General features: G+C 35.7%; 1 protein-coding gene across 30 annotated transcripts in view; it reads right to left on the bottom strand.

The window, feature by feature from the left end:
* NFASC (neurofascin) overlaps nucleotides 1-27,192 on the bottom strand; it is a 2,999,343-nt gene that overhangs the window by 454,742 nt on the left and 2,517,409 nt on the right. For 24 of the 30 annotated variants that reach the window (XM_044076767.1, XM_044076768.1, XM_044076766.1 and 21 more), the window contains 2 exons: nucleotides 3,516-3,631; nucleotides 1,632-1,836 (listed from right to left, as the gene is read on the bottom strand). The exons of the other annotated variants lie outside the window; for them this stretch is intronic. In XM_044076767.1, the coding sequence (XP_043932702.1) occupies nucleotides 1,632-1,836; nucleotides 3,516-3,631 (321 nt within the window). The remainder of the gene's footprint in view (nucleotides 1-1,631; nucleotides 1,837-3,515; nucleotides 3,632-27,192) is intronic. 30 annotated transcript variants of the gene reach the window in all.

Genomic DNA, 27,192 nt, shown 5'->3' with positions numbered 1-27,192 from the left:
ACCTTGCCATCTTCAGGTCTGTGACTACAAACTTGAAATTCAAAAGAAGAAACTTATCAAGGTTATACAAAGAAATCCCAACATTAACCCCACCAAGAAGAAAAAATATGCTTTTGTTGTGACCAAACACCTGTCTTGTTAACTATTTTTGACCTACACAACCATTCCATAGAGATAACCTCCACCTTCAGATACCTAGGACTATGCCTTGACTAATCACTAAACTTCCATTTCCACAAAGAAAAAGTGAGAGCCAAAACAAACTCCCTACTCTTCTAGGTCAAAAAGATATTCTCTTTTACATCCCAAGCAGCTAGAGCAGCCATTGGCAAAGGAGTTCTCCTTTCTCAACTTGAACATGGCCTCCCAATTTTTGCTTCTGCCTCCAGGAAAACATTGTCACACTCCAGACTATCTCTAACAACATCTACTGATGCATTACAAATTCGTCTCTGTGTGAACATCACTGTATCACCATAGAAACAGCCACATAGCTATCCATAAACCAAAGCTCTAACCTACTTTTAGAAGCCCAACTCTGCAAACTACTCCAATTCCACACATTTGCTCCCCTTGCAACTAGACTTCACAAAAATGTATTCCAAATTCAGAATGGAGCTCAAAAAGCACTTCTTCATCCAAGCCAAATGCTTCTGTTTCAACCCAGGACAGGTCACCTGACCTTTCTTCTTTCTGAGTCTTGTCTCCTCTCTCACGATTCACTGAAGCGTGACCCTTTTTAGAAACTAATGTATATATTGTACATTACACTCTACTTGATTGTACAATGTACTGTGCTTATTCACTGGAATATACATACACATTTTTTTATGTTATTAGTCTGTATTATTCTGTTTTTGCTTACATTTCTGCATTTTTGTTCATGAAATGTTTTGTATTTCACCCTGGCTGAGCCTGAAATTGGTCAGTATATAGATCAGTGCACTACGCCAATAAACAAATACAAATAAATAAAAATAAACAAACATTGATTTCTAAAATAAATACAAATATATCAGATACTGTTTAAGCCTATCCAACTTGTTATACAACAAGTAATGAGCAAAAGGGATTCTCATTTCAATTACTTCAATGTGGAGTCCCCACAGTGGTATGGGTGGGGGTTCTAACTTTAAGGTCACATTCAGCTGAAAAATTACATGAGTAGTCACAACCACAAACAGTGCCAGCTAATGGGTAGTGGACAAAGAGGAGACTGATGCTAAGATAGGGATATTGCTTTGTTCCAGTCAAATGTACATGGTAAATTTAAATTTCAGACAGAATGTATTTTATTTGTATTTCATTTTTGTATGATATTAAAGTTATCCTAAAATACACATTTGTGCTCTACAAACTCCAGATACTTACAAATAAATAATTCCCACTGTTGTGCACATAAAACATAAGTGCCAAAATAAATGCTGTTTGATAAATCTTTTTTCTGACTGAACTATAAAATATCAACTTTGTAAATATACTAGTAGTTAAAAGTCAGTATGGGCTTTTTCTTTAGCCTTGTTAGTCTGTAATACTACAATATGTTCTCAAAGATAAAGATTTGTGACTAAGAGGTGGAAGAAAAATAGAAAAAATTGTCCCAATCCAAACGCTACATTAGAATGACATACCTCCTTCAGGCAATGTGAACTCTTGCACTTCACTGCGTGGTCCCTCTCCTCGTCCATTGACAGCAACCAGTTCCAGCCGATACCTGCTGTAAGATAACAGCTTGGACACAGTGCCCCGTGCTCTGTGTGGGCTGAGACTGGCATAAAGCTTTTTCTTTGAGACCCAAAGGTGTTCAAGTAAACTGCTGACTCTCCAGTAATAAGCCTTCAAGAGATATGCAAAGTAGATTAAAACATTTTCTTGTGGTTTTGAAAACCCTAGAGGACATATGATCTCTTGCAGATCTGGAACAGTAGAGCCTAAGAAGTTAAAGTTTGGATTCATCCATATAGTTTGGGTTTAGACTGCATAGCTGGCTGCTCAGATGGTATACATTATGGGTTCAGTAAATTATGTCTACAATTAATGCAAGCCTGTATATTAACACAGGATACATTAAAATTATGTTTTATATGTTCTACTGAGACACATATGCACTCACACAAACTGTATTTTTACTAAATCCAGATGGACTCTAATTAGAGGTTATGGGCATGAAAACTGTATTTCTCATTCCGTGTGTAGGTTTTGCCCTGCAAGTTACAATTCTCACCTCTCCTCAGACAGAAGCCATACATGGATACTGTTTTATATACTATGATGAACAGAATACTAGTAAAAGGAGATTGAAAGTGATGCATTTGTAAAATGAAAAACTTGTGTAATATCAATTTATGAATATGCAGCAGGAATCCATGCAGTGTCCTGCCAAGAATGTACATATGTCTTTTCCTGCTTATTAATAAAGTGCAGTGCAGTTTAGTTGGCCATTGACATTTGCCATGCACTTCACATCCAGTACTTAGAAATATATGTTCACTCTCACTCAGGTTCTTCCTACATAGACTGTCTCCAGCAGCAAAGGAGTGTAGGTGGAGCAGAGGAAGGTCTTAGATGTCACCTTTTATTTGGACCTACTCTGTGTTCTCATCATGTCTAATCTCCAGAGCCAGAAATTGAACTGAGAAAGGAAAACATGTATTATCAAATGAGGGAATAACAGGATGCTGGAGATCCCCATTACTACATTAAGGATATCACCAAACTGTAACACACGCATATAAAACACAAACATATTACAAATTCTAAAGATTAATCTATAACACATTTTAATGAGCTCATTTGTTACATAACTCAGAAAACCTTAGTATTTGTTATAATAGGTTTATTAGTTGCTTTTAAATATTTAAAATAACAGGATGGGGAGGGAAACACGACTTTAGATCAATGGAAATAGCTGCAAAACTAAGATAACATGAAATTCTACATAATGCTTAAAGAATGTTTACATACATGCTAGAAATGGGAGTAAATGACAAACTCAGTTGGTACTTGAAGGCCAAATGAAAACCTTATTGTCGTGCCCCATTCAAAAAGACTGTCTGAAATCACATTTCTGCAAAACATGCTACCTTGTCATTTAAATTAATTTTTCCAGAAATATTAGTCAGATAATGTTTATCCCCAAAAAAGGTGTTTCGCAAGTTTTTAGATATGTTTGTGTATCAGTATTCTGGACTGTGGCTCAAGCAGCATTACTTATTAAACTGGCACAAAATATGTATTCTTCACTATAGTTTATCATTGTCAAAAGTACTATATTCAATACCGACAGATGATCTGCACTTAAAACAATTTGCATAAATATTATTTTATTTTTTATTTTATTAATTTATTTTTGCAGCTGATTTGCTGGTCCTGCAAGAATCAAATTCATGTTGGCCTTCATTATATATAATCTGACAAATTTGTAGTAGTTAGATTGTGGTTATGAGAAGTTAGAAGAGTTAATACTGGTGGTTAAGTAAAACAGAAAATTGATAATTTTTTACTCCTTTGCTCACTCTGTATTCTTTAAGATCCCCCTGGATGCTTTGTATGGGTACTGGAGTCCAGAACACGTTGACAGTAGTGCTGCTTATAACATTGACTCTTATATTGGTTGGAGCTGCCTGAGGATCTAACAAGATAAAGTACACAGGTTAGATTTTTAAAGTTCAGCAGCATAACTGACAAGAGATTTCCTTCAAACAACCAGAAAACAGTCATCATAGCACTGGAATGATTTCTGATTATACACAGAATGTGCATTATGGTCCAACACAGAATACACAATTTATCATTCCAAACTCCACAGTTTGAGTCTTTCCCTTTGAGATTGTTGATAAACTACATAGTGCAGAAATGAAGCATGCATGTCCACTTTTAACAACTGATAGGCCAGAATATTTTTAGCACTGACTGTTTCTTGTGAATCTATTTGAGACAAAAAAATTTGACTTTTTTTCCTTCAAGGAGAACAATGAAATATACTCCATGTGTTGTAACAAAGCACAACCCAGCTGCTTCTATTACCTTCACCTGCAATTTGGCTATATTAAAAGAGAAACACAGAAGGAGACCTATATACTGTATAATCCAAAGGACTAGTAAAAGGGCACAGAAAAATGTGTGCTAAATCCAGACCAAACGCCCCAAAACAAAAAATTTAATATGAAAATATAGTGGGTCCAAGATAGGCACAGTCTTCTAACATTATAGACAGTAGAGAGTGATTCTGGCAAGATGTTTCAAAAGGAGAAAGCAGTATGGCAAAATAAAAATTCAAACATCTCCTTCCCAGAAAATAAAAAACCTTAAGTAAAAAAAAAGTGTATATCAATTATACCAATTTCTGAAATGTAACATTTATCAATCAAACCATTCATTACCTCTGTTATAAACAAATCACAAAGAACACCATTTTTTTCCAAGTCTCATAATGGTAGAGAAATATTTGTGTTAACATTTACATGCAAAAATGGGATGGCGTAGAGGTGCAGCAGTAGTATTGCCGCCTCACAGGAAGAAGTTCTCTTGTTTGATCCTTGGCTGCAATGCATTCTGTGTAGAGTCTATGTGTCCTCCTTGCATTTGTATGGGTTTTCTCTGGGTGCTCCAGTTTACTCCCACATTACAAAGACATACATCTGGACCATTTCTCCCTGGGTCTCTGCTGAAAATTGGCTTCATTCCAAGTCAGGCGTTTCCATAAACAAATGTTAAAATAAAAAAAAAAAATTATCAAGAAGACACATATTTCTTTCTATTGATAATGTGTAATCTTTAATTATTCATTCCATACTATTTTACCTTTATACTGCATTGTCTTCTCAAATCTTATTTTGTTCCATGCCATTTTTATCTTTATACTGTATTAACTTCTCAGTTCTAATATTGCCTTATGTGCTTTACTTATTACTTGTTTCTGGACTGACATTTCTGATCTGGTCTCTGTTATAAAATCTATTTGTGGTTTAACAAATTACTTTCCAACCTTTGCATATCATCCGTGAACTCTGTTATTGCATATGCAAGTTGATCTGAGTTCACTAAGCCAGACAACTGCCCAATGTCATCCAATTTTATTATTTCATCTCCTTTTATCATCTACTTCCAATAATTCAGTGTTTTGTTCTTATCTATATGGTTATGGCATTCTCTACTCCTCTTTCTCTTTCTTATTACTACATGTAGTATAACCTGCTGATGGTGGTTAATTTTCCATGGTCGAACTTCCTTAAACACAAAGACTAGATTAATACTATATATATATATATATATATATATATATATATATATATATATATATATATATATATGACTGGGCATAATGTTTATATTAATTAACTATATTTGCCCAAAAGCTCAATTGTGAGCCTGTCATTACCTTGTTCAGCATAATGCCCATCACTTGCTTCTATTTGGGCATATATTCCATACATTGAATCAACTATATTAATCTATATTGCCTGACCTTATAGAATGCCTTCAGATCTGATAGTCCCAAACCACCCCCCTTCCCTGACATTTTCAGTTTTTCGCATTGCATACTTTCCTTTCTGTTATGCTGAAATAACTCATTAATTTTCTTCTCCTATATATGATCTCCCAATTAATACAGATAAGCTTGACCTACATAAAGAACCAGCAGGAACAAAAATATCTGTAATCACTTGTATGTTACCATAAGTGACCATAAACAGTAATTTCAAAAGTTTTAACTTCATTTATTTTTCCCAGATTTCCTTAGTTCCTTGCTCAGCATCCTAATTCAGTTGGACTTCTAAGATGGCCACATACTGAGCAATGACTTAATTTCAGCTCTGGCTGTCTGAAAACAGAAACTGAGAAAACTGGGAAAATAAAATTGTCATTCTGGGTAAAATTCAGTTGTTAGCTAGTAAGTGTACTGCCTGAATGTCAGCAAAGAAGAAATTTAGAGGACTTGAAAGAAAGTCATCCAGAAAAGGTGAAGTGAAAGAAGAGTGAGAAGAATTTTGCAGCTGATAAGCAAAAAGCAGTTTAAGCTTCAGAGTTGGTAAAAGAGATGTTTCCAGCATTTTAGAGGAAATTAAAATAAATGAACTGAAGGAATATATCAACTCAAAGGATGAAAAAAAAATTAAGACACTTTAACAAGCTATTCAGATGAACTGATAAGTCTGCAAAACTGAGAGGCTGAAATGAAGGAAAGGCTGGTTGAGTATGAGGCTTCTCAAGAAGAGCTGTTTCAAAAGCTAGAAGAATTATGCATAGACATGAGATTTTCTACAGTACTAGAGAAACTGGAAGGAACAGACTGTATTACATTTCAAAAGCACAGTTAAGTAACTGGACTGGTGTTTAACTGCAGGATTTGTTATATGAAAGGGCACATCAAGTGTATGATCCAACTCAGATCATGAGAAAGCAGCCAAGGCCTATTTTAATAACGATGCAATCATACCAACAGAAAAACTGATCCTAACAAAAATGTGGCAAAAGGAACAGTATTAAAAACTACAGACAGCCGAGTGTTTGTGGAAAATGATTATTCACTGACAACAAGGCAGAAAAGAAACAAATTTATTGCAGTAGTCAGGGAATGTCGAGAGACTTGTGAGATTCAAGTTGCTGTATATACCTGTATTCAGAATATTCTTCTGGAGGATCAAAGACATTTTTTCATGATTTCCAAGATGGCTGCACACTGAGTAACAGCTTAATTTAAGTTCTCCCCATGTGAAAACAGAATCTCTGAAAAGAGAGCCAGGGTGCTAACTGGTTAGTAAGTGCATTGTTTGGATGCCAGGAAAAAAGAAATTCAGAGACCCTAAAGAAAATCAATCACAAAAGGTGAGGAGAAAAGACTTCTTCTTTTGACTTTTCCCGGTTAGGGGTCGCCACAGCGGATCACCTGTCCGCTCATAATTGGCAGTGGAGATTTTTACGGTGTCGAGTTGCTAACCTGGCACCCAACCTTCCACAGAAGGCACACGCATGCACACATTCACGCCTAGGGCCAATTTACAGTGTCCAATCCACCTACAGCATGTCTTTGGGATGTGGGAGGAAACCGGCGCACCTGGAGGAAACCCACGCGACCACAGGGAGGACATGCAGACTCCGCACAGAAGGCACCCCAGCCGAGGATCGAACTGGAGAACCTCTTGCTGTGAGGTGGGGTGAGGAGAAAAGACTGATTAGCAAGAATTCTGCAGCTGTTCAGCAAAAAGCAGTGCAATCTCCAAATTTGGTGCAAGACATGACTTCCAGTAACCTAGAGGAAAAAAATAAGTCAAATGTACTAAGAGCTGATTAAAATAAACAAAACAGTGAAGAAGTATATCAACCCAAATAAAAGGTAGGAAAACATAGAAAAAGTTTTAAAAAGAAATTAAGATGAGTTGATAAAACTGCTAAAATCTAAGGATGAAATGAAGGAGACTGCTAAAGAACAGGTGTTTCAAAAAAATTATGGAATTAGAGGACAGAACATGTAAGGAAAACCTGCGATTTTCTGATCTACCAGAGAAGCTGGAAGGAACAGACTGTATTAAATTTATAAAAACACAAATAAGCAACTGGACTGGTATTCCACAGCAGTTGTTAATTAAAAGGGTATATAGCATGTATGCTCCAAATCTGGCCATGAAAAGTCAACCTATATCTTTAATAGTAAAGATACAATCCTACCAGCAGAAAGAGATGATTCTGACAAAATTATGGCATAAGGACAAAGTACTAAAAGTGGGAGATAGTAGAGTGTTTGTGAAAAATGATTACTCACTGTACACCAGGCAGAAGAGGAGTAAATTTACTCCAGTAATCAGGGAATATCAAGAAGCAGGAATGAGACTTTAGCTGCTGTACCCAGCTGTTTTCAGAATATTCTTTCCTGAAGGGTCAACATCATTTTTTGATGCAGAACATGCAAAGGAGGAAATACAAGAGTTTGTCCAACAAAAAGTGAGCTATCAAACAAAAGGAGATTTTGCTGCTTATTCTTCTGGTAATAAAGCCAATAGAGAGACTGTGACGGTGAAACCATTTGCAATGTTTCAAAGGAAACTGCTTGAGAGAGAGAGAGAGAGAGAGAGAGAGAGCACAAACATTGACTAGAAGAAATGAGAGTACATTGATAATGAAGCAAAGACTGGATTTTGGAGATGGAGCTCAACAGGAAGAAAACCAGCAAGATGATGATGGTAGGTTTCTAGTACTAAGGGGCTACTGGCAAGGGAGGAGGATTACATTGGCATGTATCTACATTCCACCTAACTGTTGTAATTGAGCTTAAGAAAATTCTGGGTAAAATAATTAGCTTTCAGCAGGGATATTACTTATAGCTGAGGACTTTAATTTGATTTGCAGCAGTGAGGATGTATCTGGGTGGCCTAGAAAGGAACAATAACAAAACAGGGTAGATTTTTGAAGACATTTATGAAAATATTTGGAATGGAATATGTGAATTCCATAGTAAGAGCTAGGAGTGAATTTACATATTATTCCCCAAGGAACAAAAACTGGGCTAGGCTAGACAGAAGTTATATTTCTAAGGAACATGTGTATTTCAAAAGTAAAAACACCAAAGACAAACTAGTAAGAACAAGAACACTGGCAGGAAGAGTCCCAGAAACTCACGAGGCACAGATGTTGTTTAAAAATATATGAATTTAATATTTATACAAAATAAATAAAAAGACAGAAAAATAAACCTAGATAGGGGGAATCAGTTATAAAGGTGCTATTTATTTTCTTTTGAGGGTTTTTAATTTTAACACAGGAGTAATTGTTATCCTGTCGTTAATACCAGGCCACTTATCTGCATGTAAAAGAACCTGCCACCTTAGTTCTTTTAACTCTGACTGAAGTCCCCAAGGTCTCCTGTCACTGATTAAAACATGGTCAATGGCCATAAACTTAAAACTGTGGTTAATGTTGTCATGAGTGTGTCTAGCTAATGCATTGTTCATGTTATTCCTTCTTGTAGCATAATCCCGCTCATAAATTCTCACACTAATTTTTTTTTCCGTTTTACCTATGTAAAATGCTGAAAACTGATCGCACATAGCCACATAAACCACTGCTTTGGAAGGGCAATTGCATCTCCCTTTTACAAGAAATTCCATGTTGTTGATTGTGAACTTGAACTTGAACACCAAATTTGCAAGGATTCCTGGGCCTTTCTGGAGCAGGTCAATAAAACAGACTACAACGGGAATGACATTTTGGTCACTATAGACGTTAAAGATCTATAAACTGTCATTCCTCAAAGCATTGGCCTGGAATGGGTTGGAGAATTATTACTAGAACACAGAGTAGGCCAGGATAAGATTAACTTGATTTTGGAACTGTTAAAAATGGTATTAAAAAACAATTATTGCTCTTTCAATGACATGTACTTCTTACAAACAAGAGGAGTGGCCATGGGTTCAGCTTGTGGGGGGACTTTTGCGAACATGGTCATGGCACAAAGGACCTTTTGTGTTCAAATCTCATTTCTATTCATCAATTAAGTTGTATTATAGGTATCAAGATGATATCAGTTTAATCTGGAAAGGTTTTTCTTCTGAACTGGACGAATATCTTAATATCTTAATAATACCACTACATTTTTACAGTTCTAGTGGGTCATAAATTTGGATCATATGAATTATTTAGATGTCCACTTGTACAAGGAAACTCACTTTGGAAGGTATGCCAAGATCCATTGAAAAGAAATGTATTCTAATTCTTTTCTACATTACACCAGTTCTTACCCTATACACAGAGAGGTCAAAGAGGTCAGTGGTAAAGAGGCAACTCATTCGAGCAGCCCGCATGATCTCTCGGGACGAGGATTTTACTCAAGAGTGTAGTAATTTAAAATCTATGTTTCAAAGAAGAGCATACCCACTTGAGTTACTGAGTGAACTTATTGAGGAAGTTACAGGGAAAAGAACAGTGGGTCATTTTAAACCAATAGCTGACATGCGGGTCATTGACCTTGGCCCATCCAGTTCTGAGAATGATTCACTTAGTAATGAGATTGAAAAGTCGAATGAAAACCAAAGTTCTTTTCTTACATTACTATTATTATTTTATTATTATTATTATTATTATTATTTTCTTAGATTATTTACAATTCAGACGCATACAAGTTAAAGTCAATCTTTTGTAAAAATTGGGACATCTTAATGGAAGATGTGGATATCAGAACCCACCTAGGTGAAAGACTGGTAGTGACATATAGAAGAGGTCTGAACTTAAAAGACCTCCTTAGGAAGGGACATACTCAAATTAAAATTATGCATCTGGGTATGTATAAATGTGAGTCTTGCAACTGGCACCACAAGGTTAAAACAGGCACCAAGTTCACAATCAACAACATGGAACTACTTGTAAAAGGGAGGTAAAATTGCTCTTCCAATGCAGTGGTTTATGTGGCCATGTGCGATCAGTGTTCCGCGTTTTACATAGGTAAAATGTTAAGAAAATTTAGTGTGAGAATTTATAAACACAATTATGCTACAAGAAGGAATAACATGAACAATGCATTAGCATGACACACTCATGACAACATTAGCCACAGTTTTAAGTTTATGGCCATTGACCATGTTTTAATCAGTGACAGGAGACCTTGGGGACTTCACTTAGAGTTAAAAGGTCTAAAGTGGCAGGTTCTTTTACATGCAGATAAGTGGCCTGCTATTAACAACAGGACAAATATTACTCCTGTGTTAAAATTAAAATCCCTCGAAAGAAAAGGAATAGCATGAAGTATAACCTTTATAGCTGATTTCCCCTACCTAGGTTTATTTTTTCTGTCTTTTTATGTCAGGTTTTTAGGACTTTATAACACTGGGCTTTCCTAACAGCTTTGGTTTATTGTAATTTTTGTTGTAAATAGAATTAATTATAGGCTGTATATACATGTGCATGGATTACTTTTACTGAGAAACAGATATGTTACAAAGCACAATAATGACTATAGAATGTCTGTTGAAGGGTTAATTCTCTAGTATGACTGACATTTGGGCTGGTTCTCTGTGTCCAATGAGATTGATTTATCATGTATTTAAAAATACAGTGGTGCATTTTTCCCTTTGTCTGATGAAGTTAACATTGGGTTAACGAAAGCGCTTAAGAATCACTATTGTTTATTTTGTATGCATATTAAATTCATATATTTTTAAACTAACATCTGTGCCTAGTGAGTTTCTGGGACTCTTCCTGCCAATGAACCTATAAATAAGGGATTACCTCAATAATATGCATGAGTTTAGAAAGACTGCTGTTAAGCAACTGTTTTTGATTATAACTCCAGAGCACAAAAATGTTTAGCACAACAGCTCAGACAACAGAAAGTAGAAAGGGTTGTCACCAAGCTTAGGGAGCCTATAACAAGGAAGATAACCAGAGATCCTGTAGAGGTACTATGACAATCTGAACAAAGCAGAGACATATGGAAATCAAAAACAGGTACAAATGGAAATGTTTATGGAAGAAATCAATATGTTAAGGTTAGAGGTTGATGAGCCTCAATTAACAGTTACGATATGAGGAGATGATTAAACATGGTGATGTACAAGTAATCTACAGGAAAATCCCCAGGAATAGATGGTATTCCTGTGGAAGTTTGGAAGCTAGGAGGGAAGAAAGTGATAAAAGATCGGGAAGGTTTTGTTCAACAGTATTTAAAAGGAAGTGAAATACCAACATCCTAGAAGAAAGTTGTGGTGGCTGTAAGACCCATCAGATCCAGATTCATATAGGCCCATTTCAATTCTTAACCATGATTATAAAGTGTTATGTCTATAATGGCTAAAAGATTGTCAAAGGTGATGCCAAAATTGATAGATATGGCTCATGATACTTATCATGGAGTAAAGCTCATAGAGAGACTTTTCCAGTGAAACAATTTCTGTTGCACTTGTTTTATGGAAGGAAGGCAAACATTTGACCTCTCTGATAATTTCTGCTTGAGCTAAAGAACCAGATAGGGTTGTCCCCTTTTCCTTTTGTTGTTTGAGTTATAGTTAGAACTATTAGCGAAGAAAATGAGGGCCTCAGAAATTTAAGGATATAATTGGTATGGTAGACAAGAAAAGCTGGCTTCATTGCAGATATTATTTTATACCTAATAAAATAAGAAAAGGACATTTCAGTGTTGTGGAACATTTTGAGACAGTTATAGGTCCTTTTGGGATATAAAATTAATAAAGATAAAGCAAATTCAATAGCTATAAATTATGCACCCACACAAAAATTGGTTCAGTAATACCCATATTATGGGGGCATATGTAAGAGTATAGATCAAAAAGGATTCTGTTGCAGCAGCTAAGGATATGTGGGAAGAGACTAAATAAAAGATAATACAAAAAGTGAAAAACTGGAAGCTCTGTTTTATGGATATCAAGATACAAGCAGTCAAAATGTTTTTAGTCCATTTAGTCTTAGACACAGATTAGACATATTTTTTATCAACCAGAGCAGAAGTTATGGATAGCAATTAATAAAGAGCTGAGGAATTTTATCTGGAAGGGAAGATGGCAAGAGTCAAGTGGAATAAGCTGATGCTTCCAAAAGAACAAGGTACTTTGGGATTACCTGCTTTGAAGGGGTATTTCAGAGCTACACAGTAAGGCTCCTGTACATAGCCCAAGCAGAAAACTGTAATTCAAAGTGGAAAGGGATGATGAAGAAACAGGGGGAGAAGCTCAAGAAACAAGGGGAGATTGGGATTTCGGATACAGACACTTAAGGAGCATAACAATAACCATAGAGTATATTTTATTCATAAAGTAGCAGAAAGTAATCTAAGGACCAAGCCAACACAGGAATGGAGAAAGGAGTTTCTGTAGACAGGGATTACTGCAATTAGGGATACAGACAATAAGTAAGAAGAGGATGGAATTTATTGAAGAATACTGACAAAGGAACCAAGGTATTGGGAGCAAATAATTAGGGAGGGAAACATAATAGAATTGGAAGAGGGTAGAGATTGCCTTCTGTATTAAGGACTGATATCAGAGAATTCCCTGCATACCAGTCTATCAGAAATACTAGGTGAGCAAATTGGTATAACTAAGGAAATGATTATTTGAGCTATGATACAGAATCGGAATTGCACAGACAGTACGGTCTTGTTGAGTCTAATTATGGTGGCTGCCAAAAAAAGCAATTACTAGAAAATGGAAATCTAAGTCTAAACCAACTGTAGTAGATGTAGTGAATATCGTAACAGATATAAAACAATTGGAAATGGGATCTTTAGAAAAGGGTAGGAGCAAATTACATTGAAAATGGGAAATGTGAGAACAATACATGAAGAATAATGTTTTGGAGGAGGAAAGAGGTTTAAAAGAAGGCAGAATTTGAACGAGCTATCTAATGTTTGACTGACAATGACTGGATAGATTATAAGTGATGTGTAATGTTTGCAACTAAAAATATGTCAATATGGTTTGTTTTCATTTATATAAATATATGATTGCCTATGGCATAAGTAGTAATTTAATAAGGACATTTCTTGTTTAAAAAAACATTTTTGCATGCAGAAAAGAATAAGGAGGAAATAAAGTGCCCGATTCAATAAAGCCTACACTAAGTGTATACTATTCTGAGTGAACAGACAACACAGACATAATGCACACCTTCTTCCTCCTAATTTTATTTTTCCTACTGATATTCTTGCAGCTTTAAATATTGACAGGATTCATAAAAGTTACCACAAAGTTTAGACTACATTTACACTTTGTGTAATCTTTCGGAGTAACTAGAAAGCACAAAAAATGTGATAAGAATTTTGCTGAATACATATCATGTACCCTTAGTGTACACTAGTGCAGGCTTTATTGAATCTGGCCCAACGTTTATTCAACAAAAACTGAGCCAGCAAGTAGGAGCAGAGACTGCTTCTCATGGAGTAAAGCTCATTGAGAGACTTTTCCAGTGAAACAATTTCTGTTGCACTGATGGACAATGTTTGAGAGTCAGAAAAAAGTACAGAAGCTGACTAGAAGAATAAGAGTACCTTTGATATGAACCAAAATCTGGAGCTGGAAGATAAGATTATCAGGAAGAAGAGCACCAACACTAAAACTAGTGAATAAATGTGAGATTATAGCGCACCAGTTTTGTTGACTTTGTTAAACTTGTGGGTGGACTGTAAAGCATATACCCACTTGTCAATGTTTAGATAGACACTAAAGGGGAAAATAAGTAACTTTAAATAAAATAGCTTTTGTTTTTACTAGTATTTGTACAAAACATTTCATGATATGAATAGCATGTTACATTTTAAAGCAGTTTTGTATAAAGTGCAGTAAAGGGTATTTTAAATGTGTTGTTTTTTTATGATAAAGATATTAAAGTAAACAAATACTATTTATTTGTAGGAAATGCATGCTTACACTTAAACAAGAGAAAAGGCTGGACAGAAGCACGTTTAACTCAGTCAAGCCTAAAATGCCTTTTTTGTATCCTTCCATTTCATACCCATACCTCCTTATTGGTGTCCGTCTGACTTTTTTTAACTAAGTCACTTACTAGCTAGTAATAGCAGTATTATAATGGCAAAGAGTTACTAAAAAATGACACTAAGATTGTTAGTTTAGAATGTCATGCAGTGGAGAAATTAATCTTTATCTTACCCTTATTATTCATATTTTCATATTTATGTTTATATTTTTATAACTGAGAAGACTTACATTTTATTGAGGGGAGGATAGAGGAATGTTGAGGATGCAAGGAGTAGAGGTGGTGAAGGTGGATGAGTTTAAATACTTGGGATCAACAGTTCAGAGTAACGGTGAGTGTGGAAGAGAGGTGAAGAAGAGAGTACAGGCAGGATGGAGTGGGTGGAGAAGATTGCCAGGAGTGATTTGTGACAGACAAGTACCAGTAAGAGTGAAAGGGAAGGTCTACAAGAGGGTAGTGAGACCAGCTATGTTATATGGGTTGGAGACAATGGCATTGACAAAAAGGCAGGAGTTTGAGCCAGATGTGGCAGAGTTAGAGATTTTAATATTTGCACTGGGTGTGACGAGGGTGGACAGGATTATGAATAAGTATATTAGAGGGTCAGCCCAGGTTGGAAGGTTTGGAGACAAAACCAGAGAGGCAATATTATGTTGGTTTAGACATGTGCTGAGGAGGGATGCTGAGTATATATTGGGAAAAAGATGCTAAGAATGAAGCTACCAGGTAACAGGAAAAGAGCAAGGCCTAAGATAAGGTTTATGAATGTGGTGAGAGAGGACATGCAGGTGGTTGGTGTGACAGACTAAGATGTAGAGGACAGGAAGAAATGGAAACAGATGATCCACTGTGGTTACCCCTAATGGGAACAGCCGAAAGAAGATGATGATATGGTGTGAAGAACTAACATGATATGACAATTTGCTGAAAATGCTGAGTTATATCACACTATTCTGGAAATATTGATAGTTTGTTACTAGTTATTAAAATAAGCAATATTCATATATGTACTTAATACTTCAAGAGCAAAGTGACTTATAAACTGTTGAATGTCATTAGGTAAAACCGTGGATATTGTTTAAGAAAACTGCCTTTAATATTTGCACTGTAAGTTACACGTTTTGAGAGATATCCAGTATTTGTATTGCTAATTATAAATTAAGGATATGTTTTCATATTTTTGGAAATATCAAAATAAACATACAATTAGAGAGGAATTTCTTGCCATGTCAAAAACTATGTCTAGTTAACAAAAATGTTCCAACATATATGTTTAGGTTGTACAATTTTCAAGATATGAAAATTTGTGAAACTTTAGAAAAAAACATAGTTTAGGGTTTGTATGCATTATAATATATTACAGTATTTATGGAAAAGACAATGAATGCACTGACTACTATCACTGTAAAGAATACTTCTTACTGATAACACTATTTGTACAATTTAATAGCTTTTTTTCATAAGATATTTACATTTGTTTATCCTATGCTTTTAAGAATATTTTTCAGAAAGTGCTCCAGAATGCAAAGTGTATGTCGGCTGCTAGAGGTCTGACATTCCACATCAGGTAGGTGTTAATGAGTTATTCTAGTGCTATGATCTTGGGCTACTGGGCTGGGGTGTAAACTGCAGTGATTGTTATATGTAGAATAAAGATAATAAGCAGATATCTAGACTAATGTCCTTGACTCAAGCTATAAACAAGTTTTTGTCAGCAAATAGGCTTGTAGTAGAAGAGAAAATGATGAAAGGCATGAATAATGCTAGGTTTCTTGCATCTGCAAAGATATTGGCTTATTTTTTGTTTCATTAACAAATGCACTCAGTGGGAAACAAGAAGTACACAGCTGAAGGCAGTTGGGCAGGGGAATTTTATATATTGTGTTTTGAGTGAAATTTACAAAGATTCCTTCAGGCATTTCCAAAGCAGTCCCCTCCCCAATTGCTGACTATTTCAACATGGAGAGTTGCTGTCTGCTGGTGTACACAATTATGTTTTACAGTTCTGAGCATTTGTTGCTGAGGGAAATGCAACATTTAAAGATACAGTGGTAAGCAGTTTGGTGAGAAACAAATTATAGAAAGTGAATAAGAGTTAGTAGCCTCCTCAATGGCCTTACTATTTTAATGCATTCAAAAGACACACAATTAAGTTTTATGTAAAGATAACCAATGCACTTTTTCTTAGGGCTAAAAGTTGATGCTTTCTGAAAGCATGCAAGGTATTTTCACATCTGAGAGGGAAGTAGAGATAAAATAAAATACAGCAATTAATGTAAGTGGGAACACAGGCCGTCCATCAGTATTTTAGCATGAGTAACCCTTATTTTAGATTAGGTAATTCCCCTGGGTACAGGTTTCAATTTGTGCAACTGTCCCTAAATAGTGGGTTAAACTTCATTTATTAGCAATGTACTTAGGGGACGGAAGAGTTCTGAAAATGTATTTAATTTTTTGTTTGATGGTTTTTCATTATATCAAAAAGTATTCAGAAATGTGACATGCATTCAAATGGAGATGAGAAGAGACAATCGCATAAAAGATCAGACTGCCAAACAGTGGATGCCTGTAAGAAAAAGTTAGAAATATACACTCAAAACAACTACCATGCATAATAGGAAAAATAGCTTTTTATCATAATGCCTACTCTACCTATACTGTCTTGGAATATAAATGGCCTTACAGATATAGACAAAATCAAAAGAAATTAATTATATTAATAAATGCAGAGTGCATAAAGGAGTGCTGTAGGAGACACAATTGGAAAGAAATGAGTATATGAACTTTACAAATAAAGGATTTCAAGATGGACAGTCAGTAGAATAGCCAGAATAAACAAAAAAAGGGGAGTCAATAATACTGATTGTAGGAGGGGCCACCAATAGTTAAAAAGTGGGGGAAATACAAATGATGATAGATTTGTGGTAGCAAGAGTCTATTGCAAAGAAAGGAGGACTATGTTTGTAAAATTTATATTCCACCAAAAACTACTTTTATGGAGCTTAAGAAATTTATTTGAGAAATAATCAACTTTCAGCTGAGGACTATAACTTGATTTGCAATAGTGAAGATGTATCTCAGTGGGACATGGAAGGAAAACTATAATGAAAGAAGGTAGATTTCTGTAGAAATTTATTAAAATATTTGGTATGGAAGACACCTTCAATTGTAGGAACTTTGACAGAGTTTACATATGTTCCCCAAGGTACAATAACTGTGCAGGACTGCATAGCAGTTATATTTCATATGACTATGTGCATTTAATCGAAAAGCTTACCTTGTACCCAATAACTATTTCAGATCATACATGGAGAGCACAGTAGTGCAACAGTTAACATTGTTGCCTCACAACATGAAGTTCTCCAGTTTGATACTTGACTGGGGTGCCTTCTGTGCAGAGTCTGCATGTCCTCCCTGCATTTGATCCTCTGGGTACTCTGCTTTCCTTCCACATTCCAAAGACATGCATCTGGAGCATTTCCCCCTGGGCCTCCACTGAAAATAGACTCTATCCTAGTCGGACTTTCCCGGTCAACAAATGTTAAATAAATAAAATAAATAAATGTGCCACTAAATCTATGATAACATTACAGGATAATGGAGTAAAAAATGAAACACTGAATTCCCACTTAAAAAGAGAGGAATTTAAGGAAAAGGTAGTGGAAATTGTTCTGAAGTTACTAAGGAAGACATACATTTCTTCAGAAGGGATACTAAGCAAGGTAAAATGAAAATGGAGTTTTAAAACTAGGTAGCTGTAAGACAAGAGTTCTGGTTAAGAAGTAATAGAAATTAAGAGGAAACGATTAACATATTTCAGAATAAAAGGAAATATCACAGAAGAGGAGGAACATCTGCAGAGTACTAAAGAGAAAATAAGAGAATACTTACTTGGATAATATGCATAAGTTTAGAAAGATATCTGTTAAGCAACTATTTTTTTTTTGATAACTCCACAGTAAAAAAAAAATAGAGCAATGACTTAAACAGAAAGCAGAATGGGTTATTACAAAACTTATGGAGCCTTTGAAAAGAAAAATCACCAAAGATCCCATAGAGGTATTAAAGATATTTTGGAAATTTATGACGTTCTATATAGAACAGATAACTTTGGAAATTAAGAAAGAGCATACATGGAAATATTTATGGAAGAATTAATTATGCCAGTGTTAGAGGAAGATGAGGCTCAACAACTGGTAATTAAGATAGGATACATTGAGGTAAAATGGGGCTGTATAACTAATCTGCATGGAAGTCTTCAGGAACAGATGACGTTCCTGTGGAAGTTTGAAATATAGGAGAAATGTGTAGTGGGTTTCTTTCCCAGTAAGGACAAAGACCTGTCAGACCCATCTTCTTAGAAACCCATTTCAATTTTAAACCATGATTATAAAGTGTTTGTTTATATTAAATAAAAGAATGGCAAATGTGTTGCCAAAATTGATAGCTATGGACCAGTATGTTTTTGTGGCAGAGAGGCAAACATTTTTCAGCAATAATACAACAATAATGAATTTAAGAAAATACAACTGGGCATCGGGGCTGGCACCTCGGCACTGTAAAAATCTACTGCCAATCATTAGCGGACCGGAGTTCTGCTGTGGCGACCCCTAACCGGGAAAAGCCAAAAGAAGAAGAGGAAGAAGAAAATTGTTGTTGGGGGGTGGTCTTAATGCAGAGAAAACATTCAACGTAGTAGGCTGGAATTTTATGAGAGGGACAATGGAAGCATTTGCATTCCCTTATACCGTAATAAGATTCATTAGGAGGATATTTGAAGGACTGGAGAAAAGATTTAAAGTGGGAGTATTCTTTGATTAGATATGTTTGAATACAGGAACCTGGGCAGGCATGTATTTCTTTCCCCTTTGTTATTTGCTTTATATTGACAGACACTGCAAAGAAAATAAGTGAATCAGAAATTCAAGGATGTACTCGGTATGGTACTTAAGAAAAGTTGGCTTTATTTGCATATGATATTATTTTCTACTTGATAAATCCAGAAAAGGACATCTCCAATGTTGTGGGATTTTTTTTGGACAGTTTCAAATCTTTTCAGCATATAAAATTAGTAAAGATAAAATAAAGGCTATGGCCATAAATTATGTATCCACCCAAAAGCTGTCTCAGAACAATAACTATATTTATGGGGACATGATAAAATTAAACATTTAGTAGTATGGTCTAAAAAGGCTTCTGTATGGAAAGAGATTAAACAAAAGATAATACAAAAACAGAGAGACTGGAAGCCCTTTTTTATGGATATGGACAGTAAGATATAAATAGTAAAGGTATGTTTCTAGTCCCATTAGTATTATATGCAAGTCAGGCATATTTTTCTCAACCCGAGGAATTAATAGAGTTGAAAGAATTTATCTGGGAGGGGGAAGAGTTAAGTGGGATAAGTTGATATTCCTATTTGAACAAGGTGTTTTAGAAATGCCTGACCTGAAAGGATATTTTGGAGCTAAGCAGACAAAGGCTTGTGAATTATAATCTCCTGCTTGATTTACCTGTATAAGTGGAATAGTATGATGTAAATCTAAACCTGTTCTCTGACATGACTATATCATGCAGGAGTGATAGATATGTGTCCAGAGATTTCCCTTTCTCTGGAATAGGCTTCCTAATCACATGAAACAGAGCCCTTCCCTGACCATCTTCAAACGCAGTATAGACCAATGGATGGGAAATCACAGATTCACTCCTGGGGTGGCACCCATGTCCCTTATGGACAGAGACATTCTGAAAAAATAGTTAAAACCTCACTTGCTGACCCTTGTTTTCTTTCCCCTAGTGATAGGAAATTGGGTAAAATCTGGATAAAACTGGCTATGCTTGTAAGGACTCTTCAGCTGTTAGCCTAGTAATCTTCTATGAACCTATTAAAACAACGTGGCAATAAACAAACTTATTATAAAATCAAAAAACACCGGACAGACTGCAGGACGGTACCAAAAACTTTAATGTAATGTTAAGCGCTTTTCATTTGTTCAAATGACAAACTTCTTCAGACATAGAAAAAATCACTTGGCACAGTCTTTAAATAAAGTAACTGTTAATTAATCAATAATTGAAGCAACTCATTTAAAGATATAACCACATTACCTAAAAGCACCTCTCATACAACTAAACATTGTACTAAACAAATTAAATAAATAATAACAATAGTTATAAATGATATTATGTTTTAAAATACATATCATAAATATTTAAACAAACTATAAAATGTGAAAAAACAGTAAAATACATCATCTTAACAAACTTTTGATTTTAAGGATGCTACTAATTGAGCAACCTTCATTCAAGCCAGGTACACTATACACATTCAGCCTGATCTGCCAACAAAGCTCTAATTCTTCTAATCTAAATAAGTCAGGACCACCCCAAGGGTTAGAAGAAATCTGATCGATAACTATAAATTTAAAAGTGTGGTTGGGGTATTGTGAGTTATGTTTTGCCAATGCATTTTCAGGTTTCTGCTTTCTTATAGCATAAATATGCTCATACATGTCTCTCAGTTTTTCCAACATAGAAGGCCTGACATGACTGACACTGAGCTAAGTACACTACCATTTTTGAGTTACAGTTTACTCTCAATTTCAAATTGTATTGTTGATTGTGAATTGTGAATCTATTAGATTCAGTAATATAAGAACAATAGTTGCAAGCCTGGCATTTATACATGCCCACTGTCCTTATATTTGAGTTTACATGATGTTCATAGTAGGCCTTAAGGTTTTTACCCCTTTTATAAACAACCACTGGCCGATCACCTACACTTTGATATATGCTATTGTCGTTCTTAAAATTTTTGATCAAGATCTGAAAACAATCTTTACTGTTAAGATTGTAAGGTGTTACCAAAGTGGCCCCCAGTGTATTTGTTGATGGAAGATCAACAGGAACTACCGGTGCTAATGCACTGGCATTAATTGTTTCACCACATGAATTAAAACCATTGTTCAATAATGGGTTGTAAAAGTGTCTCTGATGTTTACTTACGACCTCTTCAATGATTTCATCAATCATAAGTTCAGGGTACCCGCGGTGAACAAACATTCCTTTCAAATGCTGACATTCATCGAGAAAGTCTTTATCCAAGGTAACAATACGGGCTGCCCTGACTTGTTGCCATTTTGGTGTAGTGGGTGGCAGCTAGAAAAGTGTAAAAAGTATGTACTCTTTCTAAAAATGGTAGCTTTTAATTTTTGTGTCGGATAATCTTTAGACAAAAGTATGTCAAGGTAAGCAATGGACTCCATATTAAATGTATAAGTAAACTTCAAAAAGTGAGTAGTCCTGTTAAAATACTCAACCACTGACTCACCAACAGTACTGTCACTGTTCAATATAATAAATAGGGTATAGAATATTAACTTGTCCTTGAGTTTGCAATTCTCAAGTACAAAAAGATGTTCCCAGTGGGCCATAACCATATTGGCTACACTGGCACCACAAACTCATTACAAGTACTGCCTTGGAGTCTTAACATTTCAACTACCCACTCTAGGGCAATTTCATGTGGAATACATGTATAGAGGTCCTTAACGTTGATAGTTAGAAAATTGTAATTCAAACTGACCTCTAAGTTGTTGATTTTATCCAAAAACTTCCAAGAATCCTTGCAAATCTGGTCTAAACTAACCAAATATTTCTGGAGAATGGAATCCACAACTTTGGCACAAGGATAGGTGGGAGATCCTCTACCCCAAATAAACAAGGAAATTTTGGGTATGATATTGACATAAAGTTATAAATGTTCTGGGTAATTCGACCTTCGATAAACATGTCTTCAATGGAGTTTTTAATAGTATGGTAGGCTTTATTAATTTCAGGTCTAGAGCTGGCAGCATAATAAGGGGAATTCAGTAACTGAAACATCCTTACACTGTAATCAGCATTGTCAAAAACAACTACTCCACCACCCTTATCTGGTTTGCAAAACCTAATGTCATTGAGTTTAATGAAATCAAGACCTTCCTTTTCCACTCTCAAGTTGTTACCATACAACCCAACATACGTCCCTGACTGGAATCTTTTACATATATCCAGTTCACAAATTAGTTCAAAAATTTGTAACAAGGGGTGGAGTGGAGGGTTAAAGACACTGGGAATCCTAAAAGTATTAATGTCAGACATGGTCAATTAAGGTTAAGTTATATACAACTTCAAGTCAATAATAGTTTTAACCAGGTCCAAATCTGGTGAGATACCGACAGAAGAAAAGTTGCATACTCTAAAGTCACCACTTGTATTATTAAGGATAGTCAAGTTACTCATTGGTGTAACACAAGTGTCAGCATTTAAAGAGTTAACATCAACTTCACACAAGTTGGTCACAGTAAGCAAATTAATACAAACAGGTAAAGAAACAGATAGAACAGCTTCAGGTAACCCAGAATGATCAATTAAGTTTCCAGGGTCCAGAAAGTACACATAAAGTGTTAAACTTGATTCTACATTTATTGACGAAAATACAACATAATATTGGAAGTGTCTTAAGCCTTTAGGGATCTTATGTTTAATGCATTCCTGGAAATAGAAATTTCCAGCTGGGTCTTAAGTTTTACAAGCAAGTTATCAAACACTTTTTAAACTAACTGATATCAGGTTTTGTCCACTATCATTATTTGGTCCCATGGTGTAGGTGTATATTTTTTGGTATGTAAAAAAAAATCATAAAGCCCAGCCAGTGTTAATATCAAAAACCAGGAACAAAAGTAGAAGGTGGAATTTCAGTTGTAATTGCTGAAGTAACAGGAAACACGATATTGTTGTGTTGGTTAACACAAATTATCCAATCATGCCATAAGACCATCAAATAAGAATATTGAAGTTGTGATTCTCAGCATATAACAGGAGTGTTGGGTACCATTGTCCCAAGTCCAAACCAGATGCCATGACAATGTGGCAATAAACAATGTTATAACTATAAAATCAAAAAACCAGACAAGAACTGCAGACGGCACCAAAAAAAACTTGTAATGTTAAAAAAAAAATGTTTGTTCAAGCTTTAAATAAAGTAACTGTTAATTAATCAATAATTGAAGCAACTCATTTAAAGATATAACCACATTGCATTGGCAAAACATAACTCACAATACCCCAACCACACTTTTAAATTTATAGTTATCGATCAGATTGGTCCTGATGTATTTAGATTAGAAGAATTAGAGCTTTGTTGGCAGATCAGTGAATGAAGGTTGCTCAATTAGTAGCATCCTTAAAATCAAAAGTTTGTTAAGATGATGTATTTTACTGTTTTTTCACATTTTATAGTTTGTTTAAATATTTATGATATGTATTTTAAAATATAATAGTAATGTGGTTATATCTTTAAATGAGTTGCTTCAATTATTGATTAATTAACAGTTACTTTATTTAAAGACTGTGCCAAGTGATTTTTTCTATGTCTGAAGAAGTTTGTCATTTGAACAAACGAAAAGAGCTTAACATTACATTAAAGTTTTTGGTACCGTCCTGCAGTCTGTCCGGTGTTTTTTGATTTTATTCTATGAACTTATAACATACAATGCTATATCATCTACAAAAAGTATATTTTCTTGTTAGTGCTTCTCCATTTATATCCAGGTATGTTCGATGGTCTTATGTCACTGGCTAGTGGCTTAAAGTATCATGTGCAAAGAGGTAATGGTGAAGGTGGACAACCCTGATTATGTAAAGCTAAACATTTTAGACTGCTTGCCACTGTACTTCAAGATAGCTTGCGCTCTTCTATAGACATTAAATATTTATGTTATCCATGTTTGTGGAAACCCAAATATTTCAAGAGATCTGTTCATAAATTCTCAACTCACTCTGTCGAATGTTTTTTCCATCATGCAGACCCCTTAACATTAACATATTATTATTGTCCAATGCATACTTTTCAGTCATAAGGCTTCTCTTAATATCATCAACTATTTGCTTACTTTCTTTTAACCCACAGTGATCCAAGTCTGTTACTCTCTGCAATATCTTTGCTATTCTTTTTCCAAAATTATCATAAATACTTCATAGCTTCATAGGTAAGTACTAGGCTACATTTGTTGGCCATTTTAAGCCTAGCCAATTTAGCTTTTTGTGCTTGAATTAACCTATCCCATTTGGTTACACATTGGCATTACCTTTGTCTTGGTCAATAATGATATATTGCCCCTAACAAAAATAACTGGGATCATGCCACAGATAATTTTAATGGACCTATGGTTGGGATAAAGCATTTAGGAGCTGCCTCTGTCCATTAGTAGCACAGAGGGCTGGCCTGGGTTGGATTTTCTGTTTTCTATCCATAGATCCAAGCTGCTCTTGAATATGGGCAGGTATGAACTTTGCTTTATGTGGATTAGTAGTCTATTCCAGAGCAATTGTATCCTCTGAGATATACCTGTCCCTCCAAACTATTCTGATGATATTGCAGAAGAGGTTCAGATTCCTAGACCAAGTATTTTTATGCTATATGATTTACTGATTCACAGTTAATCTATCAGTATTTTGTCAGAGGAAGTTTTGTATGAAAGACACACAGGTCACCTAGAGTGATGGAGCTTTGAGTCAGTCCATGTAGGGCATGTTGTTTAGGTCTTGCATCCTTTTACTAAGATATCTCTGTGGGTGTTCCATTTGTTGCATGTGTCTGGACAGACAAATTCCAATGGGGCAAATATACTCAACAACTAGTCTAATGAGGGCTGTGTAAAGGGGGACAATGACATCCCTAGAATTAGACAAACCCCCTTTCTTTATAAGCTATGCAATGTTTAAGAATTTTCTTATAACAGTGGACACATGCTGGTCAAACCTTAAGTTACTGTCCACATAAGTTCCCAAATCCCAAATAACTGGGTCAAATCTTAGGGGTGTATTGTCAGTACTGTGGTAGTTCACTGGAGTAGATGACTTCCCAAAGAATACAATAATGCATTTTTTTTGGCATTTCATTTCAGTACATTAATTTGGTACCAGTTATTTATTTGTGATAAACTTTCTTGCAGGATGGCTAGTTCCTTTGAGGATTCACTGCCTGCTCCTAGCTTGCAGTCATCTGCAGACTTAGTCACCCAGACCCCTTGGGTATTACTTCAGAAATACAGATACCAAACAGGGGACATCCCAGCATAGAACCCTGGAGGACTCCACTGTGACTGGTCTTTGTTGCGGAGGTAACTTCCCCTGTTTTGATTTCCTGCTCCTATTTGTGAGCCAGTTGACTATCCAGTGGGTGACTTAGTGGGAACTGTCAAAAGCTTTGACCAGGTTGAGGTATGTGGTGTGTACTGTTTTGATTTCAGCCATTGCTTAGGTGACCTTATTAAAAAAGTCCACCAGGCTGTGTAAGCATGACCTACCCTTGAATCTAAACTGACATAGGTCCATTGTTTGGATGTTCCTTATATCCTGACTGATTCAAGATAAGTCTTACCATGGTCATTCTTCCCTTATGCAGTGGAATGACTGTAGCTGTTCTCCATTTGCTTGGTACAAAACCTGTATGAAGGCTGAGACTGAACAGTGTTCGGGGTGTGGCTAAATCGGGCTTTCTGTTTTTTAAGATTTATCCAGGGGATATTGTCAGGACCCATAAATGCAGTATTATCAGCTTTTGATAGCACTTTCAGGACACATAGTCTTGTGTGATAGCTGGAGGAGGGCCATTTTGAGGTATATTTTCAGGGACAGATGGAGGGGGAGAGAGAGAGATCAGTAAAAATTAGAGTTAAATTTATTGGCCAGTAAGTTCACTATATCTTTATCTTCAGTGTTGGTAATATCATTCATAATCAGCCCCATGCATTGTGCTTTTGAGAATATGACATACACTGTGACAGAGTCATACTGGTAAAATAAAAATAAAACCACAAGTGATAATGGAACACTATATCACACAAAATGAACTTTAATCCACTAGTTTAGTGCTTTCAGCCCAAGAATTAGGCCTTCATCAGAACAAAGTGTTAAAAAACTGTCTCATTTTAACAAAGTGTTAAAAAACTGTCTCATCTTTTTATTTTACCACCATTATCACTTACGGTTTTCTTTTTATTTTACCAAAGTTACACAAAGTGTGAGACAAGTCTGCAGTTTTCTTTGAGAGTCATACTGGTACTTGTTGCTCACGGACTTGAATGAATGCTTGATCTGATGGATCTTGGAACCAGATAAACAACTAACCATCACTCTTTCCTTGCTCAGCCTGTCAACAGGCCCATCTGTATGTCTTACAGTGGAGTTACCTATAACAAGACTGTCTGACTGAGTCGATGCCTGCCTTACAGACTCGGTACCTGTGACTTTGGGACTCCTTGTGCTATGTGAAGAGGTAGGCTTAATGTGTTGAGTGTGCTTTATTCCTGTACTGTGAGGATTAGGCAAGTTAATCTTTAGAACCTCAGCACATGATGGATTATGTGCATTGTGATGGCTTTGGAGAGGTGTGGTGTGCTGCTACCATTTCTAATGTCTGAGTTCAATGTGTGTGAGATTTTTGCCTCCAAGAATGTACATCTCTCACGTACTCTGTTATGCTGTTTGAGTAACAGTAATAGAATAGTCATGATTAGGAGACTGCGGTGGTGCAGCGGTTAGCATTGTAGCCTCACAGCAAGAGGTACTTTGGTTCGATTCTCGGCTGGAGCACCTTCTGTGTGGAGTCTGCATGTCCTCCCCATGGTCAAGTGATGTGTAAAGACGTGCAGGTAGCTGTGTGTGTGAATGGGTGTGCCTTCCTTGAAGGTTGGGCATTGGGCTGGCACC

The sequence above is a fragment of the Protopterus annectens genome, chromosome 7.part0, assembly GCF_019279795.1.
Source record: "Protopterus annectens isolate FY-2018-M chromosome 7.part0, PAN1.0, whole genome shotgun sequence".
Classification (NCBI taxonomy): Eukaryota; Metazoa; Chordata; order Ceratodontiformes; family Protopteridae; genus Protopterus; species Protopterus annectens.
Note: the sequence above shows the minus strand (reverse complement) of the source record. Positions and strands in the feature narration are given on the sequence as shown.